Source organism: Camelus dromedarius, chromosome 6, assembly GCF_036321535.1.
Source record: "Camelus dromedarius isolate mCamDro1 chromosome 6, mCamDro1.pat, whole genome shotgun sequence".
Classification (NCBI taxonomy): Eukaryota; Metazoa; Chordata; class Mammalia; order Artiodactyla; family Camelidae; genus Camelus; species Camelus dromedarius.
Window position 1 is genome coordinate 38,051,234 of NC_087441.1, and position 24,885 is coordinate 38,076,118.

A 24,885-nucleotide genomic window follows, 5' to 3' on the forward strand; every position below is an offset into this window, starting at 1 on the left:
ATTTTTCTGATTACTTGTCAAAAATAACTCACAGCGATTATAACAATTCATCTGGTATAAAAAGGAGACTAAAAAAAATATCAGACTAAAATGTGCAGAATGTTTTCTAATGAATACGTACAAAGATGAAGTTCTAAAAAATTCATGTGAATCACGTTACCCAGAATAGTTGAAGTGGCCTTTTGGGGCAAAGGATTTTGAAATCTCTACCCTTTTTTTTTTTTTAATGTAGTGACTATTTGGATGGTGAAAACATTTTCCTGATACAAGTGTGTAAGTTTTATGGAGACTTTATCTTCCTAAAATATGACTCTTCCAATAGGACCACCTGCAGTTTCAGGCTGTCCCATACAGGGGGCCAGGTTTGCCAATGACCTAAGTGGAGTATTTAAAGGGGACTTGGAGAGCACTTACATTGTTTATTTTTTCTGTCTATCAATTTCTTATTTGTTTTGATAAAGCTACAAATATAATTGCTTCTTATGAAATTACTTTCAACATTAACTGTTACAGCAATCCTATGGCAATGTTAAGGCTTGAAGAGGTAATAGCAAAATGTGTAAAGTTGTCAGACAATAGGAAATATCCTGTGTATTCAGCACTGGCTGCTTTTTTCCTGAAGAATGTTGAGCACATGATGGCGTTTCATGAAAGAACGATTGGTATTTTATTTTAATAACCCTTGAGTTTTTTATAATTTAGGGCTATAGGTTAAACATTGTATTGTAAGCAATGAATGCAGGGATGAAGGAAATGAAGGAATTAAGGAATTTAGGTAAAAATGACTGATACAATATTTTCTAAATTTTACTGCATGAGTCCCCAATTTTGTCTTTTCAAACAAGGAATAAGAGAAAATTCGCACAAAATTGTTAAAAGCTAAACATCTAGTTACAAAATCTTCAAACAAGACTAGGACCCCAGCAATGAAAGGAGATGGGGATTACTAGTCCTGAACCAGACGTCCAGAGAAATGCGTCCCACTGTTTGCCACTTACAGATTACCTAATCCCTTCAAAAATGCCATAAGGCCACTCGCATCACCTTGAAGTTTGGAGAGAATACATAACCAGTCTGAAGCACTTAAATAGTGAACAGAAGCCACAGTTTCAATGTAGGCTCCGTTGACTCTGTAGTCCACACTCTTGTGCCACTCCAGACTGCTGAGTTCACCCTTCTCAGAAAAGATCCTGAAGTAGTCTTTCCACGCCAATTCATCTTCTCACCACCTGATTTATGGTTTTCTTTGTTCAGGTCACTTGTTAGATTTTTAACAGCGACTTTAAAAATCATTTGGGAAATTCAACAGAGCACAGTGTCAGTAGGTGAAGAATGTCTTTATTGCCCAGATGGACTTCTGAAGAGCACATCCACGTGGCCCAGTTGGCACGGCTTGGAGCCACTGCACCCTTATTTGTCTTGGTGTAAATTACTAATGGGCCTCCTATGGTAGAATAATGGTCTCCCCAAAATGTTCACATCCTGATCCCTGGAAGTTGCGAATATGTTACCTTACATGGTAAAAGGGACTTTGCAGATGTGATCAAGTTAAGCACTTTGAGGTGGGGAGGTTATCCTGGATTATCTGGGTGGGCCCAATACCATCACACAAGTCCTTGTAAGAGGGAAGCAAGAATGGCAGAGTCAGATTTGAAGATGCTACACTGCTGACTTTGAAGATGGAGGAAGGGGCTTCTAGCCAAGGAGGCAGGCAGCCTCCAGAAGCTGGAAAGGGCAAGGAAACAGATTCTCCCCTGGGGCTTCTAGAAGCCACCCAGCTCTGCTAACACTTACTTGATTTTTAACCTGGTGAGACTTCTCTAATACTGTAAAATACTACACCTGTGTTATTTTAAGCTACTAAGTATGCAGTAATTTGTTACAGCAGCCATAGGAAACTAATTTCAAAAGTGTCCTTGTTTGTACAATAACTAAGGGGATAGAGTCCATAACTGGTCAAGCCGTGGCCTTGAAAAGCCAACACACCATCAATTTGAACTTTCCGTGTAAATCTCTTCCTGGGTTTGGTTGTAAGGGGTGTCTGAGGCCCAGGAAACTCACCTCCTGTCATACCATGGCCTGCTATGGATTTACAGTTCTGGATCCAACAGTATTGTGAGGTAATAAAGAACAGAAATCTATAACCACTTCTCCAAAGTCTTGCAGAATTAGAGTCCGCAAGAGCACCATACCATTCAGATCGCCTCATTCAGGATCAGGCGATTTGCTTCCTCGGGACGCAGGGCTTTGTTGCCCCGTCAGCACGGCAGGCAGTCAGCACAAGAGGCAGAGAAGCAGCAGACAGTGGACTGATGGGTGGGGAAGGGAATGGATTTTTCCCAAGGATGGAAAGCGAGACAAAGCAAATAATCAATGTTGGGCAAGAAAGCTTCATTTAATCATTTAGTTCTGCCTGGGTAAGCAGCACCCGTGAGCGAACCACCCTCCTGGCTCAACTTGGAGATATTTACAGCCAGACCAGAAGGCTGCTGAGAGTAAAGACATCATGATTAAGTGAAAGAATAAACTCTAGCTGCAGACTGTAGTAAAACCAAATGAGATCTCAGAGGTCACCAGTTAATCCTCGGTATTGAAGTGTGGGCCCCTCCACCTCATCCCTCTCACATGCCTGCTCAGCCCCCTCCAGTGCGGGGAACCCCCAAGACAGTCTCTGTCACTGTCAGATGACTAATTGTTAACGAGGGTTTTTGATATTTCGCTATAATCTTATAACCTTCACCCTTTGGTCCTAGTGCCATCTGTTTGCAGCCACATAAAATAAGTCTGAACCAGTAGCTCTCAATTCTGGCTGCATACTAGGATGAACTGGGGAGTCTTTAAAACCGAATGCCCAGGTTGCACTGCAGACCACTTACTTAAATAAGAATCAGTGAGGCTGGGCCAAGCATCAGTATTTTAAAAATTCTTCGGGTGATTCCAGTGGTTAAAGACGCCCTGACCTGAATCAACTCTTCTCCTCCTTAGGCTGTGACTTTCAACCATCTCCTTAGAGCAGACAGTGCAAAGCAACGAGCAGTCATTACTAAGCAGCCCTGGAGAGGAGTGGGATTGGGAACCACCAGGGAAGACTTGGTGGCCCAAAGGCCATGGTGGGCTTGACTGGTTCCTTTTGTGTTTTAAAAAGTATAAACAGATATATACTGGAATTCACCAAAATTTAAAACTCCTGTGCTTCCAAGGACACTAGCAAGAAAATGAAAAGATAATCAGAGAGTGGGAGAAAATATTTGCAACTCATAAATCTGATAAGGGTCTAATATCCAACATATATAAATAAGTGCTACATGTCAATGTTAAATGACAAATATCCCAATTAAAAATGGGCAAAGATTCTACTGTACAGCAACATGCTACGACCATATGCCCGGCAATTGTACTCTTGGGTGTTTATTTCAGAGAAGTGAAAACTCTGCTCACACAAGAACCTGTACATGAATGTTCATAGCAGCTTTATACACACACAATAGCCCCAAACAGAAACGACCCAGAGTCCTTCACTGAGTGCATGGTTAAATAAATTGTGATACCTCCATATACCATGTGATAGTATTCAGCAATAACAAAGGAATTGAGTTACTGATATACAAAACAATCTGGCTGAATCTCCGGGGAGTAATACTGAGAAGTTATGCTTGGAAAAAGTCAATTTCAAGAAGTTACAATCTGTTTAATTCCACTTACATATCATTCTTGAAGTGATAAATTCAGAGAAATGGAAAATAAACTAGTGGTTTTGAGGGGTTAAGGAGGTGGGTGAGAGCCAGGGAGGTATGGCTATAAAAAGGCAACAAGAACAAACCTTGTGGGGATGAAAATGTTCTGTATGCTAACTGTGTCAGTGTTAATATCCTGATATTGTATTACAGTTTCCCAAGATGTTACCAATGAGGGAAACAAGGTAAAGGGTAAATGAGAACTCTCTGTATTATTTCTTAAAGCTGCATGTGAATCTATAATTATCTTGAAAGTTTCATTAAAAAAAAAAGACAACAGCAATCCATTTTAACTACAGAAAACGTCTATTGTGTTGAACCAGTTTTGCCTTAAGGAAATGGATCTGTTAAACGGTAACGAAACAAACGTGTATAGTGAAAAACATTGCTTTAAAAATTAAAAAACACCTATTACACCTCCAAATTGGTGAATACAGGAATTTAATTTTCAGATAACACAGGTTCCCTTTTGACAGCATGACAAGAGGTTACAACTGATTTTCCTCTTTGGCAAAGTTACTTATCCTAAGTTAGTAGTAACATACAAATGACGAGAGGAGAAGATACATTTTGGAGAAGTGGAATTTACCTCGTTCACCAGCTTCCTCAGTTCCTGGTGCTTGTTTATGCAGAGTCCAGGTCTAACCAGAAGTCGGTGGAAGTATGAGGAGCGACAGACTCAACAGGAACTAGCTCTGTTCAGGTACCCCTTTCAGGTATTTTCAAATTCAGAAAACATCAGCCTTATAGGAGCACAGTACCCCAGGCCCATTCAGGGGCTCAGGGGTGTGGCCCAGGAATCTGCATTTTCAGCAAGTGTCCCTGGTGAAAGCAGCCTGTCAGGAACACAGCTACGAGGGATGCTGAGAGCCAAACTGTATCTGGACTGCCCCAACAGTGACTGCAGTCCTTAATCAAAACAATGGGTTTCAGTCATCTTTCCTGAAGGACGATTAAAGGGATTCATCTAGTTCAGGAGCTTATAAAGACAACTCCAGGAGTGGGAGCTGAAAACTGGACTCACGCTGAGGAATGGACTACAGGTGGGTGCTTAGCTGCAGAGGAGGGAAGAGAAAGAGCGGCCACTGGGCTGCACTGATGAGATCACGGTTGCATAGTTCCCAGGGCTCTGGAAAATAACTGGGTGTGTTTGGAGGGAGATTCAGAGGGAAAGTGGTGCTCTCAGCACTGTGGTGAGAAGCAGTGGGGGCAACGTGCTGTGATGTTACTTTTTACCCTCATGAGGACCAGGGTGCACTCAGGAAACAGAAATTGTACCATCTAGACAAAACAAGTTATGAACAATGTATAAATGCTGTCCAGTCATAGACTGTTTCCTTAAGCTGTCATTTTTGCCACCACACTGGACAGAAAGCTCCATGGAAAACAGGCACTCAGCACTTCACCCCTGCCTGCTGCCATGGCCACTCTCTCCACCTCTTGTCTTTCAGATCGGCTTCTGGTCTTCCCAGCTGCCAACTTGCTTGGGACCTCTTTTCCACTCATGTCTGCTCTTCTTGGTCTATTTCTTGGCCATGATTTTGGCTTAGCACAGTCAATATTTCTGCTTTAGCTGCTTTGCCTCTGGTTACCTCAAGAACATACTGTCTCCAGCTCAGCACTTCTCTGGGAACCTCAAAGCTCAGTCTGACCTGAGTGAAGATGTCCTGCCCACCACAGTGCCCTATCAGCTGGCCACACCTGTGTGCTGGTGACGTTAACTGCAATACCACTGGTGAAGCACTTGGTTAGGAGACCTGTCCTAGCTTGGTCTCATCTGTTTGGATTTCTCCTACTTATCTTTTTTCACACAGTTTATAGTCCCCACTGACCTTTATCTTATAGGACTAGTTAAGAAATGGCAAGCAGGTCTCTTCTCACATACCAACTCTACTCAATTGTTAATGAATCGGTGAGTGTAGGGTTTAAAAGACAGCGTCTGATAGCACACCTCTGTGGGCCATAACCCATCAGTCATGCCTGCCTTGGGTGACGATGCGGGCAGAGTCTCACATTTGAAGAGACTGCCATCTTTGGACTGAATAGTTTCTTCTTTTCTTTGGGGCTGATATGTCAACTGCAAATGCTTCATAGTATCTTTGCATTCCTTTACCCAAACCCCAACCTTTTGGTAAAGAAACTATTTTGAACGCATTAGCATCTTCCATTCATATTTACTATGAAAATATATGCAAAACAGAAACTGCAGGAACTGTGTCTTTTCTCCAGTGAGGATATACTTTCTGGTGCCTTTGGCAGAATCCATCTGGCAGTGATAGTCTGAGAGCTGTACAAATCTTCCTAGCTTTAGGCTGGAGGAAAAGCAGCTCCTGTGGTGAATGGTGTCAGAAAAACTGTCCCCCACTGTTTGAAAGCCCTTTCCTCTATGGCTGCTTCTTATCTTTCACTAGTAAACATATGTAGTTACTAGTCCCTTAAGACAAAATGTTGCCTCTGGCTTACAGCTGGAACGTGATACCCAGATCCAGGGGTGAGCACATCCCGGTGCCCTCCTTCCCTACGCAAAATCGCAAACTCAGGGCAATTCCACAGCACGGAATTTGCACCTACATGTGCTCCTTCCTACAAAGCATCATCTTCAGAAAGGAGCACTGACTCAGCTTACCTTGTAGTGGAAGAGAAACAACCCGCAGAACAAGCTGTACAGGTCTGCCGTGAGCAGGGAGAGGTTGACTGAAGTGGCGCTGGTTTTCTTTATGACCACCGGCATGAAGCTGTAGAGGCCAAACATGCAGGCACTAAAGCCCACGTAGAGCAGTCCTGGGGGAGAGGAGAGAGAGGTGACTCATAGCCTCCGCTGGGGGCTCTGTGAATCCATATGGGGTGAAAGACGCGAAATGGTGCCTCCCCCCCACTTATCTCTCACACAGGAGTTATTCTTTCATCTATTAACTGATATTTCTTATTGGGAAATACATCGTTAAAACATAAAAAGAAAAAGTGAAAATTTGCATGTGGAAAAAGAATGCTAGGCTTCTCACACATATCTGATGTTTTGCTTCTTCTGGGAGGGAGCACCTCTTAGGGGTTACCGCCAGATCATAGGGTCAAGGCTTCTGAATTCTACTCCAGTTGTGCTGTAATTAACTCCTAGTACCCACGTTTTTAAAACTTTTTTCATTTCTTTTTTATTTGCAACATAAGAAAAAAACTGCTTGGTACCACGGATTGCTCACAATGATGCATAATTACATAGTCCTTAAAATGGGAGGACTTGTGGACTAAGTCAGGGTACTGAATTGGAGTCCTAACTGTGTGCCCTTGCGTAGGTCACTTCATCACTTTGAACACAAGATGATCTGTCATTTTCTTCCATATCTGTGACTCCTGCTCAGCCCTACTCCCAACAGAGTCTTATTCCACCATCACTTTTCCTAACATGGGCTCTTACATGTAGCCTCTGCTCTTTTATGAATAAATAGGTAGATGCTTTGTAGACCATCAACAAATTAAATTTTGCAAAACAGATGAAAAAGAAAAAAGTGCCCTTAAAGTGCTCTACGATCAGTCTCTCATCCTCTGAAATTCTCTCTCTCTAATTGTAACTAGATGCATAATTGTTAATATTCATTCCATAAGTGCATTATTTTGTTGGGTCCCAAACAGAAGTTCATGGTAAACTCTAGGGTTTGGTTTATCATTTCCTAGATGTTGATACAACACAAATGTAGAAAAATAATGCTCGTTTCTCTACCTTGAAAGAATAAGACATAGAATAAGCATAAATATGAAACTCAGAGGATTTTTGGACATTTTAATACCATAAAATATCCAACCTTTCTAGAGAAATCTTTGATTACATGTGCCTGTTTAGGCTGTGGAGAGATGGCACCCTCTAAATCCTGTGAACTTTGGAAGATGTGGTAGGTACTGGACACCCAGTCCCTTTGACTATGAAGATCAGTGATCCCTCCAAAGAGAAATCTGGTTTTCCCAGGTGAAAACTATTAAAGGGCATGAATCATTCTATATGTGTCTAATCTCACATTTAAGGAAAGCCATGTCAAGTCTATAACAATTTTATTTTGAACATTAAGTGAGCAAACTCAGTACAACAGCCCCCTCTAGTGTGGTGGAAATGCTCTACGGGAAAACTGGAACAACCACTTTCCTAGCTGGGTAAAGCACACAAGTCCTCTAGAGATGCTCTGCCACAGTGACATCAGACCGCTCTGAGTCTCCATCAGAAGTTCTAATTCCCTAAAAATGGTCAATCTTCCTGTACTTGAGTTTCATGCTACTTATAATTCATTTTCCTTTTAACCAAGTTACTGAAAATGCAATATTACATAACCTATGATTAATATGTGAAAAGACATAAAAATGAATTCAGTATTCTTTTAAGGAATCTGGGATTAACAGACTTGGGGCAAGACATATCCTTAAATCAGTCCACCAAAAAGAATCAAACTTGATCAGGACATAGTCTAGGCACCAAAATCTTTTTTGTTTGTTTGTTTTTAGGCATCATTGATTTAGATTATACATGACTGGGCTGGGAAGTGCCAGGATCCAGCCATTCCATCGCCATCCCCAGCACACTGTGGAATCTCACATGTGAGAGCTGATGTTTTATACTCACTCAATTATTCACCCATGTATTTGCTGAGTACCTGCTGTGCTCTAGGGACCCTGCTACGGGCCAGCCATGCAATGGAGAACAGGAGAGAGGAGACACTCGGAGCTGGCATTAGTGCTGTGAAGGAGGAAAGGGCTCCTTATGGGGAATGGCAGGGGCTTGCTTTACGAGGGGTGACTGGGTAAGGCTTCTTTGTGGAGGGGCATTCACCTTGAAGGCTTTGGGGCTAAAAGGAGTTTGCCAGGGGAGAAGCCAGGGGAAGAAGAGTTTAGGCAGGGAGACCTACAAATGAAAAGACCTCGAGGAGGTTGGAAAATTAGGGAGAGGATGGATTATGCAGGCCCTAGAGGTCTTTTTGTTAAAAATAATTTTTAAAAACTTTTTTAAAGTTGTTTTTTTTTTTAATTTATTTTTTCTTTTTTGGGGGGAGGTAATTAGGTTTATTTATTTATTAAATTTTTCATGGAGCTCAATCCCCAGGACCTTGTGCATGCTAAGCAGGCCCTCTAACACTGAGCTATACTGGCCCCATCCTGGCCTTGGAGGTCTTAGAAAGAAATCAGTATCTTATTCCAGCAACGGGAAGCCATTGAAGAGTTTGTAGCAGGTGGCTAAGGTCTGTTCTACATTTCTGAAAGATGACTTCAGCTACTGTGTGGAGAAAGGACTGACGGGAAAAAGTGGGGGAGAAGGCCAGGCAAGAGATGCTGGTGGCTTTGCTCAGAATGGCAGGGGAGTTGAAGGGAAGTGGCTGGTCTGTGAAGACCCAACATGCCCTGGTGGAAGACTGGATGGAGGCAGTGAAAACAGGGACAGCATGAAAGACAGCTACGGGTTCACGTGGGTTCTGGCTAATTTAAAAACTGGGTGAATTATGACACCATTACGGAGAGAACTGAGCATTAGGATCAGATTTTCAGGGGAAATTAAAAGCTCCATTTTTGAACACATTACATTTTAGATGTTTATGCAGCATCCAACAGGACTTGTCCAGTAGGGAGTGAGTATACAATCGGCAGGCTCGGAGCAGAGGTGTGATTTTACAAGCACAATTGGTGAGCCAAGGACTGTAGGAAAACAGGTACAGAGCCGAGTTCCCCTCTACTCATCAGGCTACCGGGGGATGTTCCAGGCTTGGCCATTTAAAACCTGTTCCTAAAAACTGCAGAAATGAAATTCAGGGGGGTGAAGGTGGAATATATAGACCATCACAGTGAATCGCTTAGCTGCATCAACCAATGTTTCTGTGCGTGAATATCCCATTTGGTGAGCAAAGCACAGTCAGCCAACTGAACACATGATTAAGAGGAGGGGGAGGCGGTATTGCTGCAATTTGCTGATCTGCTGCTCTTCCGGGGACCTTAGCTAGTTAACAGATGTTAGCGATGCATCTGAAGGCCCAACCTGCTGTCCGTGCGGGGTTTTCAAACACTCGATCAACATGAGCAAACAAACCGAATTGCTTTTTGACCGACAACCACATAATGGCTGCGATAACTACGTTTGTAGACAAAGTCTACGTATAACCATTTCTTATTTGACACACTTTTTCTCTCACTAAAGATAGAATTTGGTAGCTATTGTCCTCATGCACTAAAGAGATTTTTAGCTAAAGAAACTGGAAAGAACACTAGCAGCTGATGCTAATAGAGCACTTTATATGCATGAATTAATCTCCACAACAGTATCACATCATTGCTATTGTTATCCTCTTTATACATGAGAGGAAACAGGCCTATAGGGTGTACTGGTCAAAAAAGCCACGTCCATACCAGGTTCAGTATGGAGCACAAGTTACAAAGGTCGTTGGGATGGGTGATGGGGAAACTGGGATGGTAAGGCAACCCAGACATTAGCAACAGCGGTAAATTATTCGCACCCCGCAGCCAGAGAGATCCAGGGAAGAGGCCACGTCAGCAGAGTCAGAAGTTAGGGAGGCCCAGAGGAGGTATAATCACAGAGGACACCGCCCATTTCTAGAGACCTGACCTGAAACAGGGAGACACACCCTGGTTTCCTTCTTCCTCCCACCATCCAAGCTCCTTCTACCCACTCCCATTGGCCAAACCTCCCCGGAAGCCAGTTAACAAGGCGGCCTGGGAAGCATAGTTTGCTTGAGTCACTGAGTCTGCATGCAGAGCAGAGTAAGGGTAAGAAATGGATTGCCGAGTAAACAGGCAAAAGAGGAGCATATAGAGGTCCAGTAACTTGCCTCCAGGTCACTCAGGCTGCCTGACTTTAAATTCTGAGTGCCTACCACTAGTCTATGTTGTTTGATAATTATAAAAAGAAATAGGGCATGGATGGAGCATCCCATTTGACTGTTATAAGTGTCACGTTTTATACATGACATATACACAGTATACCACATGCCTATGACACGTCATATGCTATGTGATATACATGTTCATGCATGATAGGCATGGTATGTACTTGTATATATACACACATATGATATATACACGTATACAGTGTCTGTTTTGCTGCATAGATTTTATCTCATCACTTTCTTTGGGATCCCACTGGTGTTCTGTCTTTCACTTTCCTTTGACTAGATTTTTAAAACATTATTTTTGAGTCTTAAAAATAAAGGCTTGGTAAGATGGTTTCTCAGGACACATGCATTAGGTGAAGTCTGTAAAAGGCACCAGACTGGTGAGCTTGCTCAGATGGTGCAAATCAGTCCCACCACAGGCAGCAGTGAGTCCAGTGAAGTGGCCTTGGATCCCCAGGACTGTGGTTCAACATCAGTAAAAAGAAAGGCTATATTCTGACTCACAGACATAGAAAACAAACTTATGGTTGCCAAAGGGGAAAGAATGGGGCAAGGGAGAAATTAGGAGTTTGGGATTCACAGATACAAACTACTATATATAAAACAGATAAACAACAAGGACCTACTGTATGGCACAGGGAATCTTTGTGTGTGTGTGTGTGTGTGTGTGTGTGCAGTCAATTAATACTTATTAAGCACCTTCTATATTCCAGCACCAAAAACACATTTATGACCTTACGGAATTCAAACATCCATCCTTCAATATAGGTAATAGTATCTTTTATGTAACAGATGAGAAAACTAAGAATCAGACTGACAAGAATTTGCTTAACACCATAAGCAGCACAGGAAATCATTTTCAATACCTTGTAAAAAATCACAATGGAAAAGAATATGAAAAAGAATCTATATATAATTGAATCATCACTTTGCTGCACACCAGAATCTAACACATCATTGTAAACCAGCTATACTTCAATTAAAAAAATAATAAAACAGCCAGTGAGAAGCAAAAAAAAAAAAAAAAAAAAAAAAAAAAGGAGCAGGGAGGGACCTGTATTCTTAATGATTTTTAAGACCCGTGGTCCTGACTTTGCATCTTCAGGGAAAGGTCAAATCTCATGTTTTGGCCGCCAGGAAAAAGCCAAAAAGCATCATCCATGACAAGGAAAGTGAAACCCCAGTGCACCAGGAACCAGTGCTGGCTGACCCGCCGCACACTTTTCCTTCCTCTGACCCTAGACTTTCACATCAACTAACACTTCTTCACATGTCCTTTAACACAACATGGCAAATGGGGTAAAGGAAATGCTTAAGCTATTTGATTTCTGACTGTGACTCTGACACGCCTGCTCCATAGGGGAATGGAGCTCCATTAGGTCCTATCTTTCACTTGACTTTCATGATTACATAAGCAGATCCAGTCCTTCTGTTCGGCAAAGTAAAACAAAGAAATAAAAACAAACAGCAACAATAACTATTATCTGTCTCTTTTAATTATTCTTTGTATCTTGCAATTGGCCAATGCTATAAGAAAATAACAGAATCTGTTAAAAAAAATGCTTTGCAAGTTCACAAAATATAAAACACATTTATTATCCTACTTAGTCTGTAGGAAAAAAATCTTTTTACTTGGACAAAACGGCAACCATATGAGCTGCCAAGAGACTGCATGATGGGGATTACTGATGTGGAGAGAGGGAAGGGACAGAAACGCATTGACAGATGGTGGGAGATAAAGATAGTCTTGGATTTTGGTCTCCTAACTAAGGTGCCGTGAGCTCTCCACTGGGACACAGTGATCAGCTGGGCACTCTTGGGTGACTTCCCGCGGAGCGTGGGGATGCTTGGAGAGGAGGCTGATCCCTTGATGTCTCCTTGCCTCTCGGGTCCATGAGTTGCAGTAGATGGTTTCCCAGGAAGAAAGCACCACGCCAAGCCTGAGCTTCCTGCCTCTGTCTCCACCGCTTCCCTATTGTCTCTATCTTTGTCAGATGAGAGAGGGCAGGACAGGCCATCTCCTTTGCTTGTCATTCATTCATTCATTCATTCACTCATTTAATAAATATTTATTCACTGAGTTTATGTGCCTAGAACCAAGCGAAGCAATAGAACATCGTGGTAGGTCAGGATGAGGTATGAGGATAAAGGTGGCTCTGGTGTAAAAAAAACTCAACCCTTATCCATGCTTCAGAAAGAAAAGGGTGAATATTTGGTTCCTTTTCCGGATCCTTTTAGCCTCATTTCCAATCAGGAATTAAACGAATGACTCTATGATGTGCTGTTTTATACTGCCCTTCATCCCCTTGGGCTACGGGGGATTGACATTTCAATGACAAAGCGAGAGTTCAGAGTAAAACTACCTTTTCATGACATGTTTAACTAACACTGCGTTATAACAGAACCTCAGTGGACACGCACATGACATCCACATAATTAGAGGACAAATTATTTTTTATTAGTGCCATTACCAATAACATAAAATTAATTTATACGCACGGACCACAGCATGTAAAGTGTTACCAAGCATGGGTAACATCCTGACTCAGAGTCATAAAGGCAGCGACAGCTGTAACCCGCAGCTGGTTTCCTTCCCAGATGCCCTCCTCGCCTCTCAGCATCCCCTGCTCTCTACTGATTTTCATTTAATTGTAATATTCTACGGCGAAACTTGAGAGAAATTAAATGGCAGGACTCTGACAGACAAAAGGCTGGTCAGCTCCTGAAGTCACTAGAGATAACCCCAGGGGGAGTCGTGCTTAATTCTGCAGCTCCCAGTGTCCCTTCAGAGGGAATTCTATCAGCAGCAAGTCGACCTTGGCTGTTTCAGGGCCAGGGGTAGGTAAAGTGGTGCAGGGAGGATTACGTCCCTGTTGTCCTTGTTCGGAGAAGTGGAATTTGGCTGAAGCTGTCAATTCTATGAGTGCTCGTAGAAGCTGGAGATGACTCAAGGAGCCAGCTTCAGAGTGGGGTGTATTTTCACCCCTCATCTGCACTCACCAGGCATACATTTTCCAGGCACCCCCAGAAGCCAAGCTCTATGCTCATCGCTGGAAACTCAGCATCTTGGTTTAGACACGGAGGGGATGCCTTCGGGGCTTAGGATATTCCGTGTCGGTCCCTTCCAGGGCCTACTGTGTGATCAGTATTGCTAGGGCATCACCTCAGATCTTAAATCCTTGTCCTAAATTTTTTTTTAGAGAAAAGTGACTTTTGAAACAGGTGGCATCTGAGATGCCCTGGATGACGATTAAGTAGCTCAAAGTGTGTCTGGTATTTTCCACCAAGTCCGTTTGGAGATCAGTTAACTGTTTCTCTTGTGCAAACTGCTCTCTTCTGAAAAGGTTTTTATGAGCTCAGAATGCTCATGACATTGTTTTCTTTTGTGCCTTTTTGGTAAGTTCAGATTTTTTTTCCTTTACTGAAGTGCCACTTTTTAATGATCACATCAGTTCTGTGTTTCTTGGTTAGACCAAATCGCTGTCATTTATGTCCCACCACTGCCTGGAGGCATTTTTTTCTCTCCAGTTGGTCTTTAACCTAATAACATACTTCTGTGTCTACACTAATGGCTTTGGGACGATGATAATGGGCAGAGGCTCGATTAAGAAACATTATGCACCATACTGTTCAGTCTTCTAGTGGGCAAGAACCCCTGAAGTGGCAAGGGGGTCTCACTTTTGTCCCCAGTAGTCTAAATCCCTCCCCTGTTCATGCTTCACCGCCACCCTCATCATTCTCCAAACATTTTTTCTCAGGTTTACTGAAAACAGCATCTTAGGTGAGACAACCCCTTACCTATCTGCCAATCCCAGGGCACCTTTAACAGCTCCTTGTGCTCCATTATAGCTCTGTGAATTGAAAGAAAGCAGGCCTGATGAGCAAGATTATAATGCATCCTACTTCTTGTTTTTTTTTTCTCTTACCAGATTTATACAAATCATGAAGCAATCAATTGCATTTCAAAAATAATTTGGGATTATGCAAAGACAAGTCTAATCAGGCAGCCTAGCCTGAGGTTTACCCCTGCAGGTCTGGTTGGGCATGGGCAGCAGGGTTGAGAGCGAGCCGGCGGGCATGGTGGAGCACAGACCTTCCACAGTCCTGCCCCCGCCTCTCCCTGCTTCCCATAGGCCTCTACCCTTTGCTTCTTGCTTAGATGCTTTCTAAAAAGAGTGAGGTTTGGCAAATCTCCACGCTTGCAGGTTTAATCCATTTTCTGATTGCGCACTCTCCAGGGCAATGGTTCTCCAACTTAAATGTACAAAAAAGCCCCCTGCAGAGTGTGTTAAAACAGTGTCCTGGGTCCCCTCCCTCGAGATTCTGATTCCGGAGATCTGGAGGAGGGGGGGCCCAGGGATGTGGGTTTCTGGCAGGTTCTCATGTGCTGCCAGGGCTGCTCCTCAGAGAACTACACTCTGAGGAAGAACCACTGTTCTGGAAGAGGACCAGGAGGGGAGGGGAGACGGCTCCACCAGTGTCACTTTGGTTTCAGTGTGCCCTCAACGCGTCCCATTTGCCAAACACACCCCTGTGCCACTTCCACTGTTTTGGCAGCATTGTCTCTGAAGCCCATCAGCTCTAAGCCCATCAGACTCTAACTGAAACAAATGAGTGCTAAGTCTCCGAATGTATCTTTTGGATTAAAGAATAATAATCTATAAAATGAGCCATCCGTCTCCAAAATGCTGGTTATGAACAGCTGAACTAGGCAATTTCTTTTCCTCTCACAAAGCTGAAGCACCAAATTTAGGAACTTTAAAATGCCATCATGCTTTCAAAATGAACCAAAAATAAATCTTTCTTAGAGAGTCTTCCCATCTCCACGCCTTGTCTGCTGTGGAGCTTTTCCGCTGTATCTCAGGATCCTGAAGTTTTGGAGGATTCCTAGAAACAGCCTATTTGCAAAACATGTTTAAAGTGATGCCAAAGTATCTTCCATAAATAATTTCAGACACTGACCAATACAGTTACAAAGTACTTGCTTTGGAGAAAGTGATTTGGTGAAATCAGAGTTACTTGTCTTGCAGAGAGGGATTTGGTGAAATGAGACAGGAGGTAATACTGTCATTCTTGATCTCTAATGTGAAACTAAAGTGCATGGTCTTTATTGACGGGAAATTATGCTTTGTTTGACACTTAGTCTCACAACAATTTCCGAGGCCCTAGTCAGTGATGACTTACATGCAGCAATGCCAGAATTATTGCAAAATTGGTGTTTCTGACTTTTTGATACTTAGTGAACGCCTGTGTTAAGTCTTCACCCATTTAAGGAAAATGGAAATACTAAATTTCTAAGAGATGAATTTGAAATATGGTTCACTCATATTTGTAAATCCATGGGCAATAAAAGAAAAAATTTATAAAAGGGCAAATTTAAACTTTAAGCTTTCCAATGGTGGTTACTAGTGAAACTAATCTACTGGTTGTCACTAGTAAACAGAATGTCCCTTTTTGGAAGTGTATCAAACTATGGTATTTATACTTAATTTTTCTACTTCTCTAAGCAAAACCTCATTGGCTGGTTTGGGAGAATAAATGTATTTCTAAGGCTTTATCTTATTCTAAGGCTTTATCTTCAAAATCCATTAAATAAATTTATTAAAAAATTGTTTGGTTTGGAAGAAATTTACTAGCAAAGATACTGAGTTTTCAGATTTCATGAGACAGGTTTCCAGCTTTGATTTTTACAAAGTGAATAACTATACCCCAAATATGTAAGGAAAAAAAAAAAAAACATGTAAGGACAAGCCCTAGCAGCATTTACGGCCTGGATTTCTTGTTATTTTTACTCACAACTGGATTCCACTGAAAAATGCCCCGAAGAGTCCAATCATCCCCAGGAATTCCACTCGGCTCAGGGTTCGGATGATGTATTCTTCCCAGACGTTAGAGATGCCGTAGAGCGTGGCTCCTCCCAAGACCAGAAGGTCCCCTACCAGCTTATTTTCCCCTAGGAACCGAAAAAGCAGAGGAAACTTCAATAAAATTTTCCTAAGAATTTGGCACCAGCAAAATTAGCTTCCTATGCCTATTCTATTCTGACATTTTTATAGAATTTCTGTAATTTGCCAACTGAGATTCAGTAAAGTCCAGATATGCTGTGACTTAAAAAGATTGCCCATGTCTACCCAACCAGAACTCTTCCCTAGGTAGGAGAGGCACCCGCTTCTTCTAGACTGCCCTCTGCAAAGCCCCAGTCTTCTGTCCAAGCGACAGGGATTACGGTTTGAATTTTTCAACTCCTCTAAAGTAAGTAACATAAGAGTGAAACATATACGAAATTCATTATCACATTTAATATTTTTTTCTTTCATAAAAAATATCTATTTGTTCTAAATTCAGTTTGGGTCAGTTTTGGTTTATGTCCAATCTCTCATAAATTCTGTACCTGGCTATTTCCTACAATTAGGCAAATTCTCTCCACTCCAGGAAGCATGAGACAGGGAAGGAGAGAGGAAGTCAGCAGCCGGTGGCCTCACGGGGTTCGGGCCCTTGTGCAGTCTGTGCATCTGTGCACGGGAGCTCAGCACACAGGCGGCTCCGGGGTAGGAGACGTGTAGGAGAGAAGGGTGTTCTCTCCAGCGTGATTCTAAGGGAGAGACGCCCCTCAGAGTAGCCTTGGGTTCCCAGAGTAGCGGGAACAATCTAAAACTGTAGAGTCAGATTCTCACTGCACAGTTAGGAGCCCTGAGCAGTCTTGAGGAAGAGGCTTCACATAAAAGAACCTGGGCTGGGAATGGGGAAAGAGCTCATCACTCGTGCCTCTGTGGTCACCTCTGGAGATTATATTAACTGCAAATGGTGTCACTTTTTCTAAGGCAACTTCCCACTCTTGGTAAGGGTCAGTGAGAGACCACGAAAGGCAGGAGAGCTTGCTGGGGTCACCCTCAAGAGGATGGAGCTGAGAATCTAGACCTGCGAGGGCTGGGAGCCCTCCTTGAGTTCACGGGGGCAGATGACCCAAGAATGTGATGAGGCTCCTATGAGAAACCAGACCTCCTCCTGGGAAGTCCCTGGGTCCAACTTCTGGGGAAGTTAAGAGCTGTAAGAGCAACCTGATTAATCTTTTTTATGTGTCAACTAGAAAATCACGACTAAACTTTAAATTTTAAGTAGTTCATTTGAGGAATAACCCGTAAAATAAAAAGCATCTATTACTAAGATGATAAAATTATAATGAACAAGATTCAGTCCCTTTTCATTCAAGAGCCATTTCAGAATCTTGTGATGATACTGTGACAGTGGGGCCATTATTACAAATATCAATTATTGTTGTATTAGTGATGTGTGGAAGTCCTGCTTGATGGAATTCTTTGTTAATGAAATTAATTTTACATGAATGGATTCAGGAACGCTAATTATAATGGAATATTTTAATAGAAATTAGGGAAACATCAGTCTATCTTTTAAAAGTCCACACTACTCCAATGAATAGTCTCACCAATCTTTCTCAAACTCCACATCTGTACCATCACGGCCTATTTGGTTGACTGGCCTTTGACTACATGAAATCTACTCCCCAGTACTTTGAATTTTCACCAGTGCAGTGAAGATTATTGCTAATAATAATACAGTATTGTGTAACTGCAAGTTCAGAAGTACCTCCTAAGTAATCAGTGACTAGAAAGATTAAATATTACTTATTAAAATTTCAGTAGTAAGTGTATTTATCAGTTTTTAAATCATTTAAAAATGGATACACATACATACAGCATGTATGAAATTTTAGATGATTAAATATAATTGAATTAACCAGGACATGACTTTATCCAACCATATTATATAACAAAGTGTTTGATATGAAATAAATAGAAGAAAGTACTAGGGTTAATATTTTGTATCTACAATCTGTACCTAGTTAACCGGAAATTACAACATATCACTCCACATTTCATGCACTATTAATGGAATACATTCCTGACATGGTGGAACCAGTTTCTGTGCAATGTTCATGGGGAAAATTATATCCAGCAGATCTGTCATTTACGTATGGATGAAACCACAATGAGTGATAATGTTTTGCAAATTTGGGGTAAATGGACACATCTGAAACTATAAGAAGTCCATTCAACCCAGTGCCTTCTTTCTCTCCTCTGAATTTCACACCACGGTAGCTGTGCACGGCCCCCACTGCATTCTGCCCCGTGGCTGTTACCTGTTAGTATGCGTGTTTTCCCCTCCACCCCTGTGTTCTTACCCAGCAGGCCTGAGGGGCTTAGACGTGACTCACTTGGCTTTACATTCTGTGTGGTCCCTAGCACGGGTCCTGGCACGATATAAACTCTCAGTAAATGTTTAAGTGAGTTGAGCTGACAGAAAAGGTCTTAGTCTACCCCCATGGTAAAGATTTTGAGTGGTGATTGAATCTTTCATTTCAGGTAGACATGGGTTCTAATCACATATCTGTCACTTATGTTAGTTGTTGAACATTATGTAAGCTACAGTCTTTCTGATTTCAGTTTTCTTATTTAAAAATGAGGTTATGGTGAGGAAAGCTAAAATAATATCCGTAAGATTTAAAAACACAAAATAATGTAAAGTGCTTAGCACATCACCTGGCACTTACTAAGTGTTCACTAAATGTTGGTTAAAAGGAGTGAATCAGTCATTCCCTTTAAATCACCACCTGTCTGGGTTGGCCATTTCTCATTTTGGATTACTTCTTGGTTCTAATCAATGCAGTCATAATTGCTTTGCAAGAACTGGCTTTCCTTATTAGATTTTTTATTAAGTACTAGAAACATCATATTTGGAGGAATATTGGTGTCTGCGTGGTCATAGGAGGAGAAGAGGGCAGATTATTAAAACCACTACTTGCCACTATTTCAAGAATAAGTGGTGAATTATAGTAGTCTAGAGTGTTGAAAGATTATTAATGCAATTTATGAAAATGAACCCATCTCATTCACTATTTTGAGTTTTAAATGTGACCAATTGCTTTGTTTCCCTGACTCTCTTGGTTTTAGCACAGGAAGTCCTGCATTTGAGGAAACTCTCCATTCTGGGCAATCTGGGACAGTCATTCATCCGAAGTTACTACAATAAAACAATAGTATATTTCTTGTAAGGGTCACAATTATGGAAAAAATAAGTATTAGTGGTACAGCAGAAAGATCTCACATCTCGGCCACACCTTTTAGGACTGGTGTGCCCTGCACAAGTTTCTTATCTTTCCTGAGCCTTGGTTTCTTCAGCTGCAAAAAAGAGAATAAAAATACTTTCTTTGCATAATTAGGAGGATTAACTGAGATAATGCATGGGAAAGCGCCTGGCACCAATAAAATTGTCACTTTTACTTGATTATGTTTAATTATCTAGCTCCTTGAAAATATTTCCTCTTCTTTGAAATAAATATAGAATTATGTCTACACTAAGAAAAAATGTCATTATGGTTATCTAACGTCTTTGGTAAATGAACTATAAGATGCAATAAATGCATTATAGTAGAAAGAAGATATTTTGAAGAGCAAGAAATACATTTTATGAAATATGATCCTATATATTTAGGATCTACTTTAATTGAGTTTTACCTTGATCCTATTATTTTCTAACCTTCCCTTTTACATCCATCAGTTTTCCGAGGAAAGCAGAAATGTCATGGGGAAATCTCGCTGGCCTAAGTCATTTTTACACCGTCCAACATCTGTCTTATTCTCAGGAGCCACTTTTATTGCATGTCTTTCCCTCTGTGCATCAGTAAAGGCAGAGCTGGTCTTTCAGAGGAGGCCAGTATGTGGAGGAAGGTGGCAGAGAGAAAATGTACACCTTAGGTCCACCGATTTTCACTGACAAACTTGGAAAAGACATCTCCTTTCAGGTGAGCTCAGAGGCATGGGACTACCTCTAGAGCATGATCAGCTTTCCTATGACAAGCACAGAGTTGGAACCTAAGTGTTGTTTGCATCCGTCCCACTTTGTAGACCACTCCACGGACCCCAAGGCAGAGTCTCCACGGCTGATATCACTATGTTTGAGGACGGAATTCTCAAAATTCCAAGTTAATGTGAACCACAGATTAAACAATATAAAAAGGACCAAGTCAGTTCATTCTCTTTTCCTGTGAAAAGCTCCTGATACGGTGATGACAATTTATACCGAGTTAAATGCCTGGTTGAAGTCCCAGTGAGTGCCTGAAGGACTTTAGAAAAGTTCTGTCTCTGGTTAATTAATGCAACTGAACCAGTTCTACGGTAATGGTGGTAACAAATGGAACATTTTTGATAATGATGCACACAAGGATTATACTGTCCTCAAAACCAGTGTGTTATTTTCTTTTTTCAGAGCATTTTATACGATAACTTAAATTGCTGCCTAATTTAGCATTTTGATAGATGTAAAGCATGTGCAATCATTTTGTAAAATGAGCCCTTGGATCCTAACTTCGGGTTGCCCTCAGAACATCATGCCGTAGACTTGGGTACCATTACTTAAGCATGGATGGTACTCAACAATGACAAAATTTAGTTCTGTTAACTCTGGCACTTTAAAAGTCACAACAAGAATGATGCTGTGGGCCTTAAAACAGATTCACAGGAACAGATCAAACATCACTCCAGCATGTTTCCGCTACCGTGTTGTTTTTAAAAACGACCCCTTCTGAAAGACTGTCAAATGCTCTTATTTCCTTTTTTTAAAAATATTACTAGTACTGCTTTCCTAACGCTTCATTTGAAATCAAGAAAACATTTTTTACAGGATTAGTGAATACAACCTAATGAAATCAGTTCAAGTTAGTTTAACATTCTGGGTGTAAATGTTTAGATTTATCATGACAATTACCTTCTTTGACGATGAATGCAAAATGATGGCCAGTGTGAATGGCGAGGGTTCAGCAAAGCAAAATTTTCATAAGTAAGAGCACATGCTGCTTAGTTTGTGCTTACATAATTCAAGTAAAGCTGAGAAAGTGTAAAGAAATTGTGACTTTATAACAACTGGCCACATTGTATCAGACAAAAATACTGTCTGATTGGTCCAAAGAGATGGTCAATATCTGGATCATGATGAGCATAGAGCGTAAAACTAGCCTTTTCACGTGACATCCATCAATATCCCATGGAACCACTGTCCCAGAGAGCAGGACTTGGGAAAAGCTGGTGTATGTATTTCAGTCCATCTGTTGAGGTGAGACTGATTACGCTGTGTAGGCAGCATTTGCTGAGGGCAGAGGCTGTTCCTCTTTTGCTCTGTGTTGTGTCTTCAGCTCCCAGCAGCATGGGAGAGAGAGGGAAGCCTGCCCACGAGGTCAGGAGCCTTGGATTCTAGCCCCGTTCACTCAGCTCTCTGACCTTGAGCAACTCACTAGACTTCCTTGCGTCTTGTGTGTCAAATACAAAGGAGCTGAACAAGATCCCTTTCAGCCATAAAGCTCTCTGATGCAACTTAAAAACATAAATGACATTCATTTCAGGTCCTTCCTATGACCTAGTCTCATAAAGAGAAATGCCCCAATTTTAATTTTTTATCTCTACTTCCCTAGAAGGAAGGCAATTCCAAAACTATAAAAGACTGGGTACTTTCTGTCCTGTTCCTGATGCTAACAAAGAACATCATTTTTTTCTGCCCCCTGAAACCTTCTGGAGCTCAAGGATTTTAGGTACATTTTAAAGAATTACAATGCTTTAAAATGTTTTCCAGAGTGGTCCTCTGGAAACCATTCTAGATCTGTGCTCCCAAAAAGATTTGATGAGTACAACTTGATGTTTGACCTTAGGTCTATAAGGTAATTACCTGTAATGGCTACCCCAAATCCTGCCCCGAAACAAATAAATCAACGAAACACCATGCATGAGGAGACTGAACTTAGCTCTCCCTCATAATAATATCGAGTATTCCTAATCTAGTCTTCAAAGTTTAAATATCCACTCTTAGGCTTATATACCTACCCTTACCAGTAGTTTGAAAGCTCAGTCTTTGGCTTGGGAGAGAAAGAGTCAGAGGGCAGGTTGGGGCAGGTCCTTGTGGTTCAAGAGTGGACCGACCCCTGATACCATCTCTCAGCAGCTGGCCTGGGGCCAACACATCCTTCAAGTGGGTCCCGACTCTCAGCTTTAAACACAGTCTGAATGTCTCTGAATTCTTGTAGAAAGGGCATAAAAGCTGTATTTTACTTCCTTCATTCACTCAAGAAAAATGTATTAAGTACCTCCTAGGTGCTGCTCGCTGTTCAAAGTGTGGGAGCAAACGCGACTAAGACACAGACATTAGGAAGACCAGGTTTCTTTTTTCCACCCAATCATGAACATTCCATGCCTTGCCTTGGTTTCCCCCACAGAGGCAAGTAACCTGGTGAACATACAGAGACTCACCTGCTCCCTGATGCCTTCCCACAAGCACATCCGCTCCCGCCATGCAGCCCATTCCCAGGATGCAGACGACGATGCCGATGAAATGTACAGCCTTGTACCGGATCAGCAGGAAGAACCAGGAGAGCAAAATCACAACCGGGATCACAAAGCAGTCCAGGAGCTACGGGGAGGGAGGGAGGTTATCAACAACAGGAATTTCAGAGGGAAGCTTTCCAAGCTTTCCAAGAAACACACCTTGGCTCTGTAGAAAGGGAATTTCCCATGAACCTGTGTTTTTGGGTAGACCCAGAACTTATGCAATTAAAACAGACTCTGAAACAAATGCACATTGACCTTACTTAAACATCCCCAAGAAGAGAGGAGAAGGCAAAAAAAAAAATAAGTCAGGCTGGTGGTGAAGATTCTTCTGCCTTTATGGTGTCAGGGCAGCTCAGCCTCCGTCTTCCTAAGCACCCTGGCTGACTCCATGGGAACATATACTGGGGTGAATATATTGAGCCATTTAGATGGTCCCAGAACTTTGGGGGTATATCTGGGAATGGGAGGTGAGGAGGCAGAGAATTTAGACAAAAGCTGAACTTCATTTCTCCCAGAAAACTTTCTCCCCACTACCAACAAAAGTTACTTTAATCTCTCTTTGAAAGTTCACTCTTAAAAAAATCTGCTCTAATTATAAGTACAAATATTAATCTCAAAAATTTACAAATACTTTGAAATACTGTTGTCAAAAAAGAGTGAAAAAAAGGGAGAGAGAAACAAGGATGAACAGAGTAAAGAAAAAAATCTTTGATTTCATTTCTTGTACATTTTGCACAAATATTTTGCATCTAAGAGATGGTGGAGAGCTTGCTCCGGTCATGCAGTGAGGTAATGTGAAGACTTCTGTTTCAGGAGCCAGAAGACCTGAATCCAGATACTAGATCCTTACTTAGAACAGTGTGACCTTAGGCAAACCACACACTCAGGAAGCCTCAATTTCTTGGTAGTATAATGAAGATAATAACTCCTACTGACTTTTAACAGTGATCATTGTGAAGTTCGAGGATAATATGTGTGAAAGCGTTTTGTAAATTATGAGATCCTCAGTGCCAGTCTATTACCCTGCTTCCAAACACATGCTCTGGACTCTACAGAGCTGATTGTCTCTATCACACCCTGGTAATATACAGTGACCTTTGGACACTCCATCAGAGGCAGGGTCTCCACTAGACAAAGTGACAGCCCTCAGGACTTCAGACTCCATGTACCAAATGAGAACCTGATGATGTTGTCCCACTGCCCAGTACAGCTCCTCTGCTGGAATCTTAAACAAGTGGCCCTGCCGCCCAGTAGCCACATACAGGGCAGTTGAGTCCTAACCTTCCTTCACTCTTACTGTCTACATCCAATTGACTGCCAAATTCTTCCAGTTACACCTGCTAAACATCTCTCAAACCTACTCATGCCACTTCCACCACCTAGACTGAGCTAGCATCCTCTCCTACCTGGAACAAACCCTTTCTTCTTGCCTCAGGCTCTTCATTCATGCATCCCTCTCCTTCTGGAATGCTCCATCCAATTCTTGAACATCTTGCCTCTTTTTCTTCAGACCTGTACTTATATACTGCCTCCTCAAGAAAGCTTCTCGGGTCCCTAGGCTAGGTCAGGTCCTATTCGATGATTTCCTTGCATCCTATACCTCTCCTGTATAGTGTCAATTATAGTAATCCTTAATTAATATGGAATTATTGGCATAAAGTCTGACTTCCCCTCTTGTCTGGAGGTCCCTGAGAGCAGGACTATATTCCCGGTACCCAGAGTCCTGTGGGCTCATGAGAAATATCCAATAATAGTTATTGAACAAATACAAGAATTTTTAATATTCGGTATCATCAAAACAGAGTCTCCAAGATTCACTAAAGGCTGAAAGCCTGGAAGCAGTTTCAGAAGATGGACCTTCACCCCTCTGCAACCCCATAAGATTAT

General features: G+C 41.8%; 1 protein-coding gene across 1 annotated transcript in view; it reads right to left on the bottom strand.

The window, feature by feature from the left end:
- SLC35F1 (solute carrier family 35 member F1) overlaps positions 1 to 24,885 on the bottom strand; it is a 351,959-nt gene that overhangs the window by 23,719 nt on the left and 303,355 nt on the right. Inside the window, exons 4-7 of the mRNA XM_031456221.2 lie at positions 22,921 to 23,080; positions 16,406 to 16,562; positions 14,408 to 14,460; positions 6,361 to 6,515 (exon numbers count right to left, since the gene is read on the bottom strand). Of these exons, the coding sequence (XP_031312081.1) occupies positions 6,361 to 6,515; positions 14,408 to 14,460; positions 16,406 to 16,562; positions 22,921 to 23,080 (525 nt within the window). The remainder of the gene's footprint in view (positions 1 to 6,360; positions 6,516 to 14,407; positions 14,461 to 16,405; positions 16,563 to 22,920; positions 23,081 to 24,885) is intronic.